Here is a 19122-nt window from a genome sequence, read left to right as displayed (position 1 = left end):
CCTGTTATCTTCAAGAAAGTCAAGAACAGGTTAAGAATATCTCCAGACTGAAGGACCTTAAAGAAACACGAAAATTAAGTGGAATGGGAGATTGGGAATCAAATCCTTTTGCCCTAAAAGCCATTATTGGGACAACCAGTGCAATTGGAGTGAAGTCTGAAGATTCAATAGTATTATACTGCATCAATATCAGTATCCTGGTTTTGAAAGTTGTATTTTAGTTATATTGGAGAATTCCTTGTTATAGAAAATACACAGTAAAGTATTTCAGGGTGATGGAGCTTTATATTGTCAACTTATGTGAAAATGGTGGTGGGAAAAAATATTTTTGTACTAATAACTTGCCTCCACATTTGAGATTGCCTCAAAATGAAAAAAGAGAAACAAAGTGATCGTTTTAAACGTGCTTATCACACATACCTCACAAAGCCCACCGAGGGTGTTTTTTTAAATTTATTTTTTCTGCTTGCTGTTTTCATGTGTTAATAAATAGCTCAGGTTATTAATGAATCAGAAATACTGCCATTGTAGGATCATCAATAAGGGCTCTTTTCTGTACCCAGCACACTGCCTGTGAAAACCAAGTGGTAGGACTGGTTGGGTGGTAGGTGTTTTAACTCCTATGAACAAAGTTTCAAAATGTACCCTTGATGACTTTTTTAAGTCTCTTGGCCTTTATGTTAATATACAAATAAAATTTCACCTTCAGTGTATAAGTGTCTTCCTTAGTGATCTCTCAGTGCCTTTAAAGAGGCAAATTAGTGATATAAATTCTTAGACTTTGAGAGGAACTTTGAATTAACCATTGAACTCTATTTGCAAATGCGTATTGTTTTTAAAAACATTATTTCCACGTGTTTAACCTTAATAGCATTATAGGAATATGTTTAAATAGTTGGATACATTTTGATATTTTCCATGTTTGTGCAATAGAGCATTAGGACATAGTAACTTCTGATATGCAGCGTTCCTTGTTTTGTTTCTTTGTTATGGCTCAAAATACTTTTCTAGTTATTTCTCTTAATGATAGAGATACTTTTAACTTTAACGGAAGCCCTGCAGCAAGCATGATCGATTGTGAATGCCATTATTTTATTAGTGGAAAACTGAATCTCAGAAAAGAACATCTAGGAGATTTGTCAGAAGTATGCCAACACAAATTTCATAAAATATTTATACCTTTTTCCTTCAAAATTTATAAATTAGTAAAATCCTGGTCCTTACTCCAGACCTACTTAATCAGAAACTCTGGGGGTGGGGTCCAGTAATTTGGGTTTCAACAAGCTCTCCAGGTGATGCTGATGCAGTTACACTTAAGGTAAGTGTAATTCTTAAAGCACCAGCATCAGAAACAGCATCAGCTACCTGAATTGAACACAGTGTTTAGTGAAAATTTTAGCAGAGAAGACCATTTAAGTAGGTGTCAGGGTACCTGAATGTAATACCTGGCCCTAGCCAGTTTTATATTTATGATCTTGGATGAATTATTTGCCTTTTCTAAGCCATAGTTTTCCCATTTGTGAAATGGATATATTAATATCTGCTTGCCTCATGTAATTGTGAGGATTAAATGTTAGTATGTTAGGGAAATATCACATCATAGATATGAGGTAGCATATTCAGTGGTAAGCTCAAAAGCTCTGTCATTTACAAAATGGCAAAGGGTATTTAGGGTGATACTTTCTTTATCTCCATTTAGTACCTTGGCATCCTGCATAATACTTGCAGTGCCAACTTTGAAGTCTTTTTCGCATGCCTTCAATTGCTGTAATGACATTTTCAGCAAGGGCACAGCCAATCTGTTCTGATCAAGGTGGATACCATAGCTTTTGTTTCCCAGAGTGATGCCAAATGACATAAATGTTGCGACGTAACAAGGTCTTGCTTGTACCATGTGCAACAGAGTGCACTTTTTGGGCAGGTTGGCAGCTCCCCATGTTGTATGAAAGGTTACATAGCAAAAGGGCAAAAGGGGTTTTGTGTACTTCTAAAACTTGTCTTTTTTTTTTTTTTTTTTTCCCTGCTGAGTTGTATAGTAGAAAATTCACACTCCAGTTTTGGAGTTTAGCTCATAATTGCTGCCATTTTTAAATGTCAAAATATTTTATTTAGCTAACTATAGTTGTTTATGAAATAGGATCGATTTTTTAAATGCCAAGAAGCTCAGCTCATTAACCACTAAAAAGCGGGTCCAAGGGAAAGGGCCTGCCACATGAATTAGCGAATCATAATGTCGAACAACAGAAAAAGCTGTCTGTTCAGAGGTGAAAATCAGAATCATATAATGGCTATCTGTTGCTTTTTTTTTTTTCAGTTGTTTTCCAAAATGGAAATATTTACTAATATAAATTTTATTTTATTTTTTTGAGATAGGGTCTTGCTCTGTCACCCAGGCTGGAGTGCAGTGGTGTGATCATAGCTCACTGCAGCCTCAAACTCCTGGGCTCAAATAGTCTTCCCGCCTCAGCCTCCCAAGTAGCTAGGACCACGGGCACATACCACCAGGCCTGGCTAATTTTATTTTTGTTTTTTTGTAGAGACAAGGTCTTACCATGTTGCCGAGGCTAGTCTCGAACTCCTGTTGTCAAGCAATCCTGCCACCTCAGCTTCCTAAAGTGCTAGGATTACAGGCATGAGCCACCATGCCAAGCCAATATTTACTAATATAAAGTGCAAGTTATTTTGAAAATAGTACCCATTTTCTACTTTATTCAGAATAATGTCCATTGTCTTAACTTGTTGAAATGTGTGAAGTGGTAGAGTATAACTTTAAAGTAACTTTGTTTTTCTTTGTGCACAAAAAAAGCATATGTGGGTAAAACACCACTATGTGTAAAATAGGTGATTTCAGTTGCTTTGCTAATAATAGGAATGGTTTGATACCCATCTGACTACTCTGTCTATTATGACCAAATAACCTGTCTGAGATAACCAGGCAGGTGGGCATGTAAGTAGCACTAAAAATAACAGAAAGCAATCTTGTCTTTACTATGTTTTCCTCTTGGCTACACACACTAATCCAATAATTTGTTAGCCACAAATAGAGTTTTTATTATTGGAAGGATGCCAATTATAACATAGAACTGAAGAACTGAAAAGAACTTGATGATGTTCTAGGACATTTACCAAATTCCATGTAACCTCTGTAGGCTAATTAGCTTTATTTGTAATTCTCTTTTTCACAGAGCGTTAGTTTAGGGACGTAGTAGTAACAGCTCAGGAACTTCACTTGAAAATTGTGCTTCCTGTGTCAAAATTGCTGCCCTTTCTTTTAACTAGCTGTGTAAACTTGGACAATGTAATCTGTCAGAACTTCAGTCTCTGTATCTGTGAAGATGGTCTAAATAACTATACTGACCTCACAATTGGTATGAGGATTAAGTGAGCTAATGCACTGTAAAATGCTTAACGTAGTATGTGGCACATGATAAGCATTCAACAATAATAGGTGCAGCTATCAATTTTATTATTATTTTAGTTATTATATAGCAAGCCATTGGAGATAAAGCTGTAATATATGCAGATAGGAATAAATATTGCTTTACGAAACAAGGTTGGATGTCATAAATAAAACATAGTCATCTGAAAAGAAGAAAGAACTGTTAAACTTTCTGATAGTAGATGTAAAAAGAAAAATTCAAGAGAAGGCTAGGAAACTAGAGTTGAAAAAAACCTTTCAGAAAATGGAGCAAAATTCAAAGAAATGGAAAATAGGAGAACAAGGTAAAAAATTAAAGGATCTGTCCAGAACCTAAACAGTAGGAGTTCCAGTAAGAAAAAATGCGTGCAAGGAAGTTTTTAAAGAAATAATTTAAAAAATTTATCAGAGCTAAAGAGCATGAGTTTCCAGATTTAGTGAACTCAGAAAGTGCACAACTGAGTGACTGCATAAAAGTCATGTTAAGGCATGTTGTTGTGAAATTTCACAATGCCAAAGGGCAAACTTAGATTCTGTTCCAAAGAGAAACAGCAGGTCAGACACACAGGCTCTAGAGTCACAATGGCTTTAGACTTCTGAACCAAAGGACATTTGAGCAATGCTAAGATATTTGGAAGCAAAATTTCTAACCACTACAATATACAATATCCAGCCAAACTATTAGTGAAATGCAAGCATAGACTAATGACATTTATGGGCATGTACATTTTTAAAAAAATTTAGTTCCCACTCTCCCTTTCTCAGAAAGCACCTGGAGAATGTGCCTTACCAAAATGAGGAAGTAAACTAAAAAAGGAGAAGACATGGGACCAAGGAAGCAGAAATTCCAACAGAGGAGGGGGTCAAAGGAAATTTCTAGGTTGATAGTGAAGGAAAATCCTAGGAAACTTTGTAGAGCAAGCCTACATTGTAACACGTCCAGTCCAGATTGGGGCAGAAACACAGAGGTCTCCATAATGGTTGCTTTAAAAAAAAAAAGAAGGAGGGGGAGGGGGAGGGGAATGGAGAGGGAGAGGGAGATTGATGGTTTATGTGGTGATGTTTGGACCATATTGTGAACTGTTGGAGAGTTTTGTAATATATTTGTGATTGCTCAAGTAGCCACTGACTCCATGAAAAACAATATACAAGATATGAGGTGTAATCAGACATAATCATAGTAAAATATGTAGCTCAGCTGCAAACAATATTAACAGTCATAATAATCTAAGCACAAAGTACTGATTTAACCAAAATTCGTGATGTAACTATATTGAAGGAAGAAGGGAAGAAAAGTGTGTGTGTGTGTGTGTGTGTGTGTGTGTGTGTGTGTGGTGGAACTGGGTATATAATGAAGTAAGAATATTAAAGTTTCATCTTCCAGAATTAGGAAGTCAACAGATAGTTTCTAAAATGGAAAGCATAAGGAACAGTAGGATAAGCTTGAATACCAGAAATATCAATATAAATAATGTCAAGGTTTGCTTTTGGGGAGTGGGATTCAGAGTGCAAGAGAGGGGGTAGATGACCACCACTTTTCATTATAAACTTGATAGCACAGTTTCACTTTGGAAACTTTGTGCTGATATTACTTTCATTAAAAATTAAAATGAAATTCAACCCCCTCTTGCCCCCGACCCCCAAATAAACCTAAGAATGTTTGCAGACAGAGTTGAAGCCTGGAAAGTACTAATTATTAAAAAATTTCACAGGGTCACTGTCACATGGATCTAACTGGTGTTTCCACTCATTCTTTTTTAGAACTTCACCACATGCTGTAGAGTTGTGTGGAACTCCTCAGTCTGTGTTTTGTCTTTTGAGACCTTGTAGATGATGAGGTTCCCAACCTGACTTGTATCCTCTTTCCTTCTACAGTTGGCCTCAGTCCCTTCCTATTTAAAGTGAGGGGGAACAGACAAAATGATCTCTTAGGTTCTTAGGTCTCTTAGATCTTAGGTGATCTCTTAGATCTGTTTCTGAGATCATTTATAAAATCCACATCAAAGGACTATGTGAAAAAAAATCGATAACCAATTCACTAATATTGAAGCAGACTGATATCTAGTCTTCCAAAATTAAATGATTTATTGAAATAGTTTGGCATTATGGAATAATGAATGAAGCAAAACCTTTAAATTTTAGAATGTGGTTTTCTTTTCCATGTGGTTTTTAACTGATGTGTATTATAATCCTATAATGTGAATTATGATGTTTTGATTTAGGTTGTATGTATTAAGTCATTTTCTAGATAGCTTTTTTCATTTGTTTTGCTGTATCTTCCATATTTGAATCTGAGACAGAGTTAACGGGGCCCTTACTGAACTTATGGGTGAATAATGTGTAATCTTATAACCAAACTAACTTCAAAAAGCTTGGCCTGAGTATCTAGTTATCTAATAGCTGATTTAGAAATAATGTAAATAGATCAGGAATGGTTCTTTTTACCGTGCTATAATGACTATTAATATAGCCAACACATTTAAGTGAACTACAAAAGGATCAATTTAATGCTAACATTAAGAGGCCAACTGGAACTACCTTTTATAGTTTTGAAGTAAAATTTTAAATCACATGAAGCACTTAATTTTATTCTTTTTACTCAGGGAGCTAACAGAATGAGAGGTCGGCTTGGAAGTGTGGACAGTTTTGAACGGTCCAACAGTCTTGCTTCAGAGAAGGTATCTAACTAGAGCTTATTTACACTAATTACAGCTTAACAAAGTCAGCACCGATATGGTAATATGCATGCTCCATTATTTTATTATGAATGCTTTATAGCTTTTTAAAAAATAAATATTTGAGGCTTTATTATTTTAAATAAGAAGATTCTAGGCATTAGCATGTGGTTCCTTATTCCCTTACAGGCTAACTGTGCTCTATTAGGCTTTTTATTGTTTGGAGATAGTGTGCTTTGGACAACAGTATTTGAGCAACTATTGATCCAACACCTTATAAAAAATGAGCCATAGATTACTAATTATATACTTGTACAGTGATTTTATTTGTTCCCTTCCTGTGTTACTTTCCCCCCCTCATTTATTTAAATCATTTAAACTGCAACATCAGGATCTTCTTTATCTCATAGACAACTCTCAGTAGGTTGGGTTTCCTGTTTCCTGCATAGTGCAGTATGTCACCTGAGGCACATGCAGCCTCTTTTTTAAAATGGAAATATATTAAAATATTTCTGTTAAACTTTCTGTTGATGGAAGTGGGGACTTAGTCCAGCTATGAGTCTGTTATCACTAACCCATGTTTATCAAGCTGAATATTTCTACAGTGGTGCCTGTTCTGGAAAGTTTTAACAGCATACCTGTCTAAATTGAAAGATTTATGATTTCTACCCATGCAATATGAGATGCATTCCAGCATAGCTCAGTTTTCATTCATTTCCTGTTTTTCATGTGTTTTAAAAGAAATTTACCTCAGGGAACATGTAATTGAATAGAAACGTCCACAGTGAGGGAAGACACTTAACAGACTTTATTTTCCGGAATGCTTTGCCGTGAGACTTGGACACTTAGGCATTGTAATACTGTTTTGGCAGTACAGGAAGCATGCAATTGATATGTCACGGAAGCCAGGAGATACGGAAACACAGACTCCACCCTCTTTGGTCATGATCTTTTTTCATCTCTCTGGCAACAGTGAGAGAAGTACAGTAGCTATAGCATTTCATGGCCAAGTGTCAGGGGAGAGAATACCTTTCACTTTTTGTCATCCCTCTCACTTTCTGGCCTGTCTTTACGGATGCTATCTTACAGCTGCTTATCTGAAGATAAGTGGGTTGTGGTGATACTGATTACAGCTGCTTATCAGAAGATAATGGGTTGTAGTGATACTGATTAGCCTACGGCATAAATTCAGTAAAAGGGGGAGAAAAAAAGCAGTTTTGTCATGACTCAGGAGGAAGATGAGGCACACTGTCACTTTTGAGTTCTGTGTTTTGGCAGGTCTGCCATGACCCACGTGGGAAATAAAGGGCTCCCTTCTGCCTGTGTTTCAGGACTACTCACCAGGGGACTCTCCACCAGGGACACCGCCAGCGTCCCCACTGTCCTCAGCTTGGCAAACGTTTCCCGAAGAGGATTCTGACTCCCCGCAGTTTCGAAGACGGGCACACACGTTCAGCCACCCACCTTCAAGCACAAAAAGAAAGCTGAATTTGCAGGATGGGAGGGCTCAGGGTGTGCGTTCCCCTCTGCTGAGGCAGAGCTCCAGCGAACAGTGCAGGTGAGTCTGACCCTCTCTCCAGAATGAGACCTGGATTCTCATGGCACACAGTTTTGATTACTCTGGAGTCAAGGTGGATTATGAATTTATGCTGTAGCCAACTTTCAGTTTTGAGAAACACCATAAAAACAATTTAAGTCACCTCATTTACTAGGGGAAACAGGCAAGGTTAAGGCATACCCAGAAAGAAGAGTTATTTCGTTTGGGTGGAAACTCTCTTTTTTTTTTTTTTTTTTCCTTTCAGAAAAATGGAAAAAACGAGATAACCATGCAATTGTTTTGTCCGAAAACCTGCTGATAACATGTTACTCAGTGTCTTGATGATGGTTCTAGAGAAACAAAGTCAGCAGATTTGAAAATAGCATAGCAGTAGAACTTCCTGTTAGCTTACAATAAAATACCAGGGTTTTTAAAGTCCCCTGAGTTACTTTCATACATGAGATAATATTTGGCTATATTTTGTTACATAATAAATTAAAGCTAAATATGAAAATTGTTATAAATTGTATCTAGAATAAGGTGATATCTATAAAGAAGAATACATACACCGTAATTGACAGGCAGTGTCCACTTAGAAAAGATCTTGCACAGTATTTAAAACATAATTTAACAAAAAGTTGTTTGATATTTGGTGAGAAACAGTAAAGAGGATAAATTTGGAATGATTTTCTTCTTCCTGTGTAACACAGATCAGATTTATATCTTAGAACTCGTTTTGTTTCTCTTATTTACCTATGAATTTGATACAGAAAATAGGGTTAAGTAAAGATGCTGGTTGGAGAGGAAAAGAAAAAACACAACTCAATGTAAAAGGAGAAGGCTAATTTTTATATCACGTGTTACAAAATTTGCCAGCATTTCTTTTAAGGACACGGTTTTATTTTCATTGTTGTTTTCTGAATGATTCGAAATTTAAAAATGAGATATTTTATGATAGAAAAATAAAGTTAACAGAATTCATTATTCTCAGATTTTTTTCTGTGTGTGTAAAGGATATTAAATAGTCATATGTATATCAAGATATTTAAATGATCACTTCATTTATATTTACTCAAGGCAATAGAACGCTTTTTTTTTTCCAGGAAAAATTATTTTCAAGAATTAAAGACATCTATCATTTTAGACTATAAATATCTCAATCCTTCCCTCTGTTTTCCACATTTTATAATGTATAAGTTCAAACAATTTCTATCACTATAAAAAGATGCTCTCTGTGTCATTGTGAAAGCTTGCTATGCAAAGAATCTTCTAGATTTTGGGCTTTCAATTAAACCATAGTGGCACAATTCCACTGTCTTCAGGAAAGAACACGGACATTAATGTTTGTTAAGCCAAAGGTATTATGATAACTTCCAACAACCAAACATGTTGTTCTTAAATATTTAGAAGGGTTTGTATCTTTAAAATAGTCAAAGTCTTTGAACTAGTGATAATCAGTCTTTCCTTCTGGAACTTGTTTCCTGTAATTATTTGTGCTTTCCTACTTTTTTCCCTTGAAGTGTCTTTTGCATGTGAAAACAAATACTTTTTGTCCTCAAGTTGTTAAGAATTTTTTAGAGACAAACACAGATGCTTAGAAATATTGTATAGATAAGGAATTCAAATTGTGAAAGAATGAAATTAGGTCATAGTTATCTAAATAGAGAACTGCATGCTTCTTTTTTTTTTTTTTCATGTAAGATCCAGCCCTGAGCCTTGAAAGGAAAGATTAAATTAATAGCAAGAACCTGTTTATATGCTTTTTCATAGTGAATGAAGATATTGCCAAAATATAAATTAAGACAAATTTGCTGTATTTTCTGTACTCAGCACTCTTTCGTCAGTTCGACGCATGTACAAGGAGAGTAATTCTTCCTCCAGTCTTCCAAGTCTTCACACTTCCTTCTCTGCCCCTTCCTTCACTGCCCCCTCTTTCCTGAAAAGCTTTTACCAGAATTCAGGTAGACTGTCCCCACAGTATGAAAATGAAATCAGGTGAGATCAGTGTCCTCTGTTTGCAAAGCAAAATTTTCTGCAGTGATATACTGATACGTTACTAAAAAGTGGTTGATTAATTTTGGAGTGACATTTATGCATCCCTGTGTTGTGCTTGTTCTAATCTGTTTCTAATAATATATTAGTTTCAATTACAATTAATTTTATTAAGAAAACTTTTTTCAACCAGTAACTTCAAAGCTTTTTGATGACATTATTATCTTTTTGAATTATGTTTTTTGTATTGTTTGTGTGTTTCTTTTTCTCAAACTCCAGAGTCTAAGCTTTTTATTGTTAGCACAACTGATGCTAGCATATACTAAGTTAACCTTCCCTGATCGTGCCTTTTTTTTTCTTGGCCTTTCTAGACATATTTAATGGAATCCAAAAGCCACTGATTGAAACAACTGTACTAAACTGATAGATACAATAATATCTTTATTTTTAAGTATATAGAATATTTCCGAGGCATTTCTTTGATTTTTCAATGACAGACTTTTCTGGCTCTCAATATAAATCACACAATGGTTACAAGATCATGTTGATAGCAACTCTCAGATAGCATGAGGGATCTGTAAGGGACCTCTTGAATCTTGTGAACATTCTATTTTGTTTTGTTTTTATCTCCAGTATGGAAAAGGCATAGCCTGTTAAATCTTACTGCTTGTTCTTTTAGTAACACAAAATTAGATGTAGTGATTTTTGGAGAATTACTTTAAAAAAAAAAATTAAAATTATACATGCAATAATATTGATCACTCAAATTCTTAGTGGGGTGCTGCAACCTCTAGAAAGTAGTGGACTTAGTTGGGAACCTTTCTAAATTTGTTGGTGATGTAGATGTTTGTGAGATTCGTTCCTATTTTTGTGTATAGCTTGACTTTTCACTTTTATCGCTGTATAGTATTCCATTTCATACATTATAGTTTATCTACTCTTTGCCGATGGATATTTGGGTTGTTTCTTGTTGTTTGATGATTGGCAATTCTTGTAGTCAGAAGAGGAATACATGTTATCCACTAGCCTGTGTGCCATTAACATCTTCTTGGATATTCTTTTGGCCTATTTCTCTTAGACATAGGACATGCTAAAAGTTAACATATAACTAGGTAGCACTCACTCACTAGTTAAGTTAGACTAATCCTTGAATTATTCCTGAGGATCTTTTGTCCATGTGTGGCTTTTTTTTCACTTTAAGAAAGATAACTAATACTGGATTAATATAATTTTGATTCTGAGCTTTCCTCTGAATTAGTACAAAGTCATGTTCAAACATTGAATTTGATTTATAGTGAAGAAAGTATGTGAAGAATTTAGAGTGCTTTCGGGCACAACCTTATGGAAGAAATTTCAAAGGAAATAGCCACAAAACTAGTATAAGATATATAGAATATGAAATGAGTTTAGAGAACCAAGAATATACATAAAGATATCAGTTTGCATTATCTCTATAATACTGCCTACTAATAAGAATACAACACTTTCAACCAAACCTATTTGCATTTTCTTATTCTGTTGGTTAAACTGAGCATGTGGAGAATCCCAGTTTCCTTCCTGAGAGAACCATGCCTGAAAGTGACAATTAGCAGTACCCATTAAGAAGATCAAAGGTTAGCTGTAACTGGGATGTAAAGCACAGAAGTGGTGGCTTCTGTCTGTAAAGACTGTTCATATTGTTTAATGTAAGATTATTCATTTGCTTTCAGGAGTTCCTGCTTAGCTGTATGTATAATTTTTGCAAATAGCTTCCAAAAGCCCTCTATACCTCATTCTAATAGAAGGATATTGAAGTCAGAGGGCAAATATACATTAGTTTTGGGTTGAAAAATTTCACCTTTTTGTAGCTGTGTTGTTTTAAGTGCTGTATTGAAATATATGGCAAACTTTTAAATTTCTAAGATCATTAAAAATCATTATTTTCTGTATGTTTTAATGTTTTCTTGGCTATGTGCAGTTCTAAAAATCAGAGAGTACTTTTTGTACCGTTTTCTACATTTTGTAAGTTTGATAGCATAAAATCAATAGGCTAAAATTATACTTAAAAAAATTGTTTTCCCAGAAAAGGACACCAATTAAAAGCACACAGCTCAATAGATTATCGCAGAGTGAACACCTCTATTTCTCCTTCACCCCGGTCAATAAATGGAATGCTAGCAGCATGTGTGCAGCTCCTCCCATGTCCCCCATCTAATCACCATCCCCATGCTGACCTCAGACATCCTAGATTAGTGGTGCTTGGTTTTGAACTTCACATAAATAGAATGATACAGCCTATATTCTTTTATCTCGCATCTTTCACTGACTTTCGTTTGTGAGATTTATTCCTGTTTTAATGAGCATTTTACTTCATTCATTTTATTGCTATATAGTATTCCATTTAATATATCTGAATTTTTCCATTCTCTTGTGAATAGACATATGGGTTGTTTCTAGATTTTTGGCTTCAAAAAGAATCCTGTCTTCACTATTATTATACATGTCTTTAATGTACCTACATATGCATTATTATTATTATTATTATTATTATTATTATTATTATTTGAGATGGAGTCTTGCTCAGTCACCCAGGCTGCAGTGCAGTAGCGCAATTTCGGCTCACTGCAAGCTCCGCCTCCCGGGTTCACGCCATTCTCCTGCCTCAGCCTCCTAAGTAGCTGGGACTACAGGCGCCCGCCACCACGCCCGGCTAATTTTTTTGTATTTTTAGTAGAGACGGAGTTTCACCATGTTAGGCAGGATGGTCTCGATCTCCTGCCCTCATGATCCACCCGCCTCGGCCTCCCAAAGTGCTGGGATTACAGGCGTGAGCCACCGCGCCCAACCCTACATATGCATTATTGATGAATATCTACACAGTAGTAAAATTGTTGGACAAAATGCTCTCTTAATAGGTTTATCTCAACTAGTAAGTCACTTCAACATAAATGTACAAGTTAGAAGCTTGGAGAGTTTTAAATTTGTATTTTGAAATAATTTCAAATTTATACTAAAGTTGCAGAAATATTGCAGAGGATTCCTGTTTAACCATTTATCCAGGTTAATCAAGTTTTTATATTTTGCTACATTTGTTTTATAATTTTTGGTCCATTTACATATATATACATACATATATATACACATCTATATTTCCTCATTCTAAGCCGTTTGTGAATAAGTTGCATGCATCGTGTTCCTTTATTCTTAGTACTTTAGGGTGTATTTCCTAAGAAAAAGGGTATTCAATTCTAGAGCATGGTTTCTGAAGCCTTGTGATTCCTGAACTCTACATTCTCATTATCACTTGGTTTAGAGAGACTATCATGTACACATAATTACCATGATATCTGAAACTATTCAGAATAGTGAGGGGAGAAGGTTCGTAGTATGATCAGTTATAATTTTCTTGTCAGTTGAGTACTTAATATCTTATTAGTTGCATAAAATGGATCTCTAAATATGCATTGTCAAGTAGGGAATATGGTAGGGTAGGAGATAGGCTAACAATATTACTACTTTTTTTTTTTTTTTTTTTTTTTTTGAGACAGAGTCTCGCTCTGTTGCCAGGCTGAAGTGCAGTGGCACATCTCGGCTCACTGCAAGCTCCGCCTCCCGGGTTCACGCCATTCTCCTGCCTCAGTCTCCCGAGTAGCTGGGACTACAGGCACGCGCCACCATGCCCGCCTACGTTTTTTTTTATTTTTATTTTTAGTAGAGATGGGGTTTCACCATGTTAGCCGGCATGGTCTCGATCTGACCTCGTGATCCGCCCGCCTCGGCCTCCCAAAGTGCTGGGATTACAGGCGTGAGCCACCGCGCCCGGCCTACTATTACTTTTTTAAAAGCACGTTAATTTGAAATTTTAAATTCAGATTAGGTATCCTTTTCCAAGACCACTATCCTGAATTATTGAAAACATGTTAGGTTACTGTTTTTAAGCAGGCTGAGAAAAAGGAGCCAAGATCTTTTTAATAGTTGGTTAGTAGATTTACTTGCACATAACTGAAATGATAGAGGAGAGAGAATGTGTGTTTTTTTTGTTTTACCTCACTTTGAATTAATTTTTCAAAATTTAATGTTATTTCGTTGTTTAGTGAACTATAATTTATATGATATGGTATATTTTTATAACATCTGTTTATTAAATATTATCACAGGCATATTTGTTACTTTTTACAATTGCTCTTCAGGTCTTAAGCCTGTGCTTAAATATTTATTTATGTTGAAATTTATTGCTCAGAAGTAAATGACAGTCAAAAAAAGTAAATGATAGATATTACTTCTATTTACTTATAAACCTTTTCAATGAGAAAATAAAATCTTTGATGATGAAGTACTTTGTGGTATAGTTTTCTTTATTTCTCTTGTATTCAGTGAAAAAAAATAGTATAATTATTCATTGTGGTTCATTATTGAAGTAACCTTACCATGACTTATTGATGACTTATGGGAATGTCTTTTATTCTGAATCCTGATTTAGACATATTTCTCTTTGTGTGTGCTAATTCCATTCCTTGTTTTCCTGTTGTACCAGACAAGACACTGCTTCAGAATCAAGGTGATTAGAAGTCTAAATATTTTTATTACAAAAAATTCACAGATTCTTCCAACTGCACATCATCATTAGTTTCAAAAGCAGTTTTGTTTGTCTCCTGAATGCATGCCATCTTTCTGAGTGCTCTGAGGTCTACATAGTAGGGAAGATGTGACCCTTGCTGTAATCAGACCATGAATTACCATGTAAAATGTTGATTGCAAGCAGAAATCCTGTTTCTACTCTATTCCATGCTGAAATTTCCTTAGAGCTGTGCTGTGGCCTTCAACCAAAGCCTAATTTTAATTTTAAATTAATAGAAGTGAATTTGCTAGTTAGGGTGTACATATATGCCTAAGTGGAGTTTATTCCAAATGCCTAGAAGACGCAGAAATGAGCATCCTAAAAGAAACATACTCACAAAATTGAATCTGCCTTTCAACTGAAGAAGACTGTTCATCTATTTCTGTTCACCTAAATTCCTGTCACCTTGGTTGCTTTGAGATACTGCAAAAGCCGTTCAGATCTCCCATTTGTCTGGACACAGGAAACACCGAGTTCCTTATTATGGAAGTGTGACCACATCTGTGTTGACATCTCTTGACTCACAGGCTTTTTCTGTGGTAAACATCCAGAATCACTGCTAACAACCACTACAAATAACTGTCCTCTGCTTTATTCCCGTTTCTATATGTTGCTCTTATCATGAGCCCAGTGAAAAAGATACATGCCCATCTTCCTATTTGGGGCCACTGTTTAGATTTCTTTGTAGCTAGAGTAAAAATGTAATGTTAAGTACTGCACTAGAATGAGATGTTCAAGGAGAAAAAACCCTCAGAAAATTATTTTGGCAACAATGATTAGATTAAAAAGGGACTTTTTTGAGACTTGTAATTGGCAAATCTCAGTCGTGGTTAGGTGTAAGACCATTTAAATAATACTTCTTACCTATTCTTAAAAGCCTAATGGAAATGTTAGTTCTGCCTTGTGTCCTTTTAGGTTTTGCCACAGGTATGGAATTAAGTCTGTTTATTACTAGAGAGATAATCTAGCCTATGCTTTCCTTATTTTACATGTGGTTAGACTGAACGCCAAAGAGGTTTTATATTTTGCTTGATTTTTTTTCAGCTTGGGTCATAAGGATATAAATAAACATATGAGATACCCAGATATTTTTTAAATTCCAATATACTGAACTTATTTTCTTAAAATCTACAGTGTGTCGAGTTTAGGAAATAAACCTCTTTTTTTTCTCCTTTTTTTTATCTACACGTTGTTCCACTGACTATCTCTTTTGACTCATACGTCAAATACTATATATTGATTTCCACTAGAATAGTTTAATCTCAATTTTATTTAATTAGTAAAGATTTTCCATAGGATAACAGATGTGTATGCAGTTGAAAGCCAGAACCTATATAAACTGTTAGTGCACCTGATACAATTATGAGTTAAATTGTACTGTGGATCCTGTAGAAAAAATATGGTTTCATTTCTATGTTGTTTTACTTAGCATTTCTTAAGGCTTACAAAGAGAAAAGTTTTTCAGCTTTCAGTTGAATAGTTACTGTCACACTAATCAAGTTTTGATATCTATCTTATGTTGTCATTCATGGTGATTTAGATATAGATTTAGCCAGTGTTTAGTCATTTATTTGGACTTTAGAGATAGAGTCTTGCTGTGTCATTCAGGCTGAAGTGCAGATGCTGGGAGTTTCAGCTGGGTGCCAGAGGGTTGGAGGATAGGAGGCAGGTTGCTGCTCAGCAGAACACCACCTTTGCGAGACTGGTCCTGACAGAAGAGTTTACCTTTGTGCAAAGTGTATGTATGTTGCCCTGGCAGGAAGTAAAATATGACTACATCCTTCTTAAAGTTGAGTCTCTGTGAGTGGTCATTAGAGCACCTCCATTCTGCACAATAGTCAATGAATTCTTTTAAAGCAGGCAAGTAGGCATTACAATTCTGTGTTAAAATAAGAAGTATGATGTTAATTTAAGAGTTGATCTGGTGAAGGCTATAACTGTTTGTTCAAGGATATGTTAAAAGACTATCTTGAAGCTTTGACAAGTTCATATTATAGCATTTGATGGATGCTATATACAAAGGACTTAGAAATAGCCTTCCTACCCTATATTGGGGAATATATTTAATATGGGATATTTTCTCTCCATATAAAGGCTTAATTTATGTTCACAAATTGTGGTTCTTAATTAATTGGTGAGTGGTAAGAGGGAGTATATATACAATATACCAGTCAAAAATGGGTGGGAGTTCTCCAAGTTATATTTCCTTCCTAGATACTCATTTTTAACTTTGTGAATTTCTGATAGAGGTAATGCTGGCACAGAATACTTTTCCTGAATATGTGTCTTGGGAAGCAGTTTTATAATACACATGTTTAGATTCCAAAATACAAAAGAAGAAGGAAAAAGATTCTATGAAAACATAAGGGAATGGTTATAATTTGCTTCATCATTTTAAACATGTAAAGATGATTAAAATACCAGTGTCAGTGTATGTATATTCAACTATATTAAGGTATTTTTTTATTTGGTCCTTCTATTTACAGTTAAAAGTATATACATTTTGGAATGTAATTATTTCAAAGCAAAGAAAAGGAAGTGAGACATTTACATAAACGAGCACCTGATAGTACTCTGAAGTTATTTCTCTGTTGATATAAAATTAATCCATTAAAAAATGAACAGAGAAGTACCCAACACAGAGGCTTAGTGCTAATTGGAGACTTAATTTTTCACCAGAAATGCAGAGGATCTTGGGGATCCCAACAGCTTTGTTTTTGTGGTCCTATAGAGCTTTGTTCAGAACTAATGCAGAGTATTTACACTGGCAGGATAAGCTGCAGTGCCTAATGTCTGGATTCTGGACCACCTAGGTTTGCATCCCAGCTCCTTCACTTTATTATCCCTGTGACTGTGGGCAAGTTACTTAGCCTCTTTCTACTTTAGTATTGTCACTAAAAATGGAAGTAGTAATGACACCTACCTTGTAACGTTGCTGTAGGGATGAAATTAATTTATATTTGTAAAATGTTTAGAATAATCGATACCTGGCATGAAGTATGTGCTGAGAGTCTTAGCTTTATTATTATTACAGTAAACACTGCATGTTGTTTTGTTTTTATTTTTACTCAAAAAGTAGCCATTATGCTTTCTTATCTAAGTTTAATTAAAGGAAAAGTCAATGTGATAACTAATATTGTAATAAAAAACAAAGAAACCAAAAGGAATAAACTCCCCCCACCCCCATCCCAGTGTAGTTTCCAAGTTAGGTTATAGGAATTCTGATGCAGTGTTTCATTTGGTTTTGATTCTTGCAGTTACCACCTTAAGAATGTCAGATTGCTGACTAAATGTAAATCAAACAGGAAACTGCTATAAGTTGCATAATCGCACTGACTGCTTAAATGTTTATTGGGAACTTGACTTCTGAATACAGATCTTCTCTTATTAAAAGCAGAGCTGCTTTTGCCGTATCTCAGCAACCAACTGCTTTTTCAAGATGTTGATTTTTAGTACAAGATAAAGGGTCAATGGTTTGTTCTGTAAGTTCTTCTTTTCAGTATATTATTATCTTTTATTTTTACTGCTAATTTTTTGGCTTATTACTAGTCATTCAATTCCAGACATGGGAGAAAAATATGTCATTGGGCAGTTTATTCATATTATAGGATTTAAAATTTTAGGTTTATGAAATTTCTGAATAGGTATCAGTGGTCTAATGTAAATACTGTAGGCACCTCTTTTATAACATACTGACCCCCAAACTTTATGTTTTATAGGCAATCATGAAACTGATATGGGTACAGCTCAGTTTTATTTTTAGTACCTTCTAAACACTTGATATGTCATTAGCAGTGAATTGGAAGGTGATTCTTACAAGCTGTATTCATTCCAGCATTAAAATATAAACATTTCAGAATCCTTTGATTTGGTCAACTCTGGTTTGTTAGAGCACTAAAAAAGTCAAGATAAATTAATATTTGTTGATCTTTTGCCCTGTTGGAGCATTGAAATAGTGCTTTTAAATAAGTATTTCATTTAGCTTTCAAAGCTTAAATTATAAATTAGATGGCTTTATGTAGGAAAAGAATAACACCTTACTAGAAAAAATATGCTTTTTGTTGTTTATTAACAGCATTGTTGTGGTCAATACCTACCAGTGCCATCAACAGTTCAGAACATACTTTAGAAAAACAAAGCTATTAGGACTTGACTCCCAATAAAGGGTTTTAAGAAGGTAGATCTTTTATTTATTCCTGACATGTTAGCCTAGCCAATATTTTTGTCTGTTTCACTTAACCTTCAGAGTTAATATGTCATTTAGTTTTATAAAATATTAATTTATTCAGTAGATATTTTTGAGTGCTTATTATTTGCCCATTACTACACTAGAAGCTGGAAATAAACCTATGAACTGGGCATTTAGCAAATAACTGCCAGCAAGATCGTGTTACAAAAATGAAGATAATGAGTACTTCAACAGTATTTATTGGGTTGTCACTATTATATATAGAACATTCGAATCATATTTTTAAAAGGGAAATACTTGCATTAATGTTTTCCAAAGTGCAAGTAAAAGAAAAAAATATATATATATTCAATATTTCAGGAATTTTTTTTTTTTTTTTTTGGTTTTGGTTTGTTTTGTTTTGTGAGACAGAGTCTTGCCCTGTTGCTCAGGCAGGAGTGCAGTGACGTGATCTTGGCTCACTGCAACCTCTGCCTCCCGGGTTCGAGCAGTTCTCCCACCTCAGTCTCCTGAGTAGCTGGGATTACAGGCGTGCACCACCACACCTGGCTAATTGTTGTATTTTCAGTAGAGACAGGATTTTGCCATGTTGGTCAGGCTGGTCTTGAACTCCTGACCTCAAGTGATCCACCTGCATTGGCCTCCCAAAGTGCTGGAATTACAGGTGTGAGCCACTGTGCCCAGCCTCAGGGAGTTTTTAAAAAATTTTTTTTT

The 19122-nt window shown here is 35.1% G+C and overlaps 1 protein-coding gene across 3 annotated transcripts in view; it reads left to right on the top strand.

Annotated features, from left to right (window-relative positions):
* TBC1D4 (TBC1 domain family member 4) overlaps nucleotides 1–19122 on the top strand; it is a 129959-nt gene that overhangs the window by 80173 nt on the left and 30664 nt on the right. Inside the window, exons 9-11 of one of the 3 annotated variants that reach the window (XM_030922341.1) lie at nucleotides 6022–6096; nucleotides 7425–7651; nucleotides 9461–9625. In XM_030922341.1, coding sequence (XP_030778201.1) covers nucleotides 6022–6096; nucleotides 7425–7651; nucleotides 9461–9625 — 467 coding nt within the window. Of the gene's footprint in view, nucleotides 1–6021; nucleotides 6097–7096; nucleotides 7201–7424; nucleotides 7652–9460; nucleotides 9626–19122 lie in introns of those variants that run through there. The other 2 variants (XM_030922342.1, XM_030922343.1) reach the window with 2 other exon arrangements.

This window comes from Rhinopithecus roxellana, chromosome 18 (genome assembly GCF_007565055.1).
Source record: "Rhinopithecus roxellana isolate Shanxi Qingling chromosome 18, ASM756505v1, whole genome shotgun sequence".
In the NCBI taxonomy this organism is placed as follows: Eukaryota; Metazoa; Chordata; class Mammalia; order Primates; family Cercopithecidae; genus Rhinopithecus; species Rhinopithecus roxellana.
The sequence above is the reverse complement of the archived record's forward strand: the minus strand, read 5'-3'. Positions and strand labels throughout refer to the sequence as shown.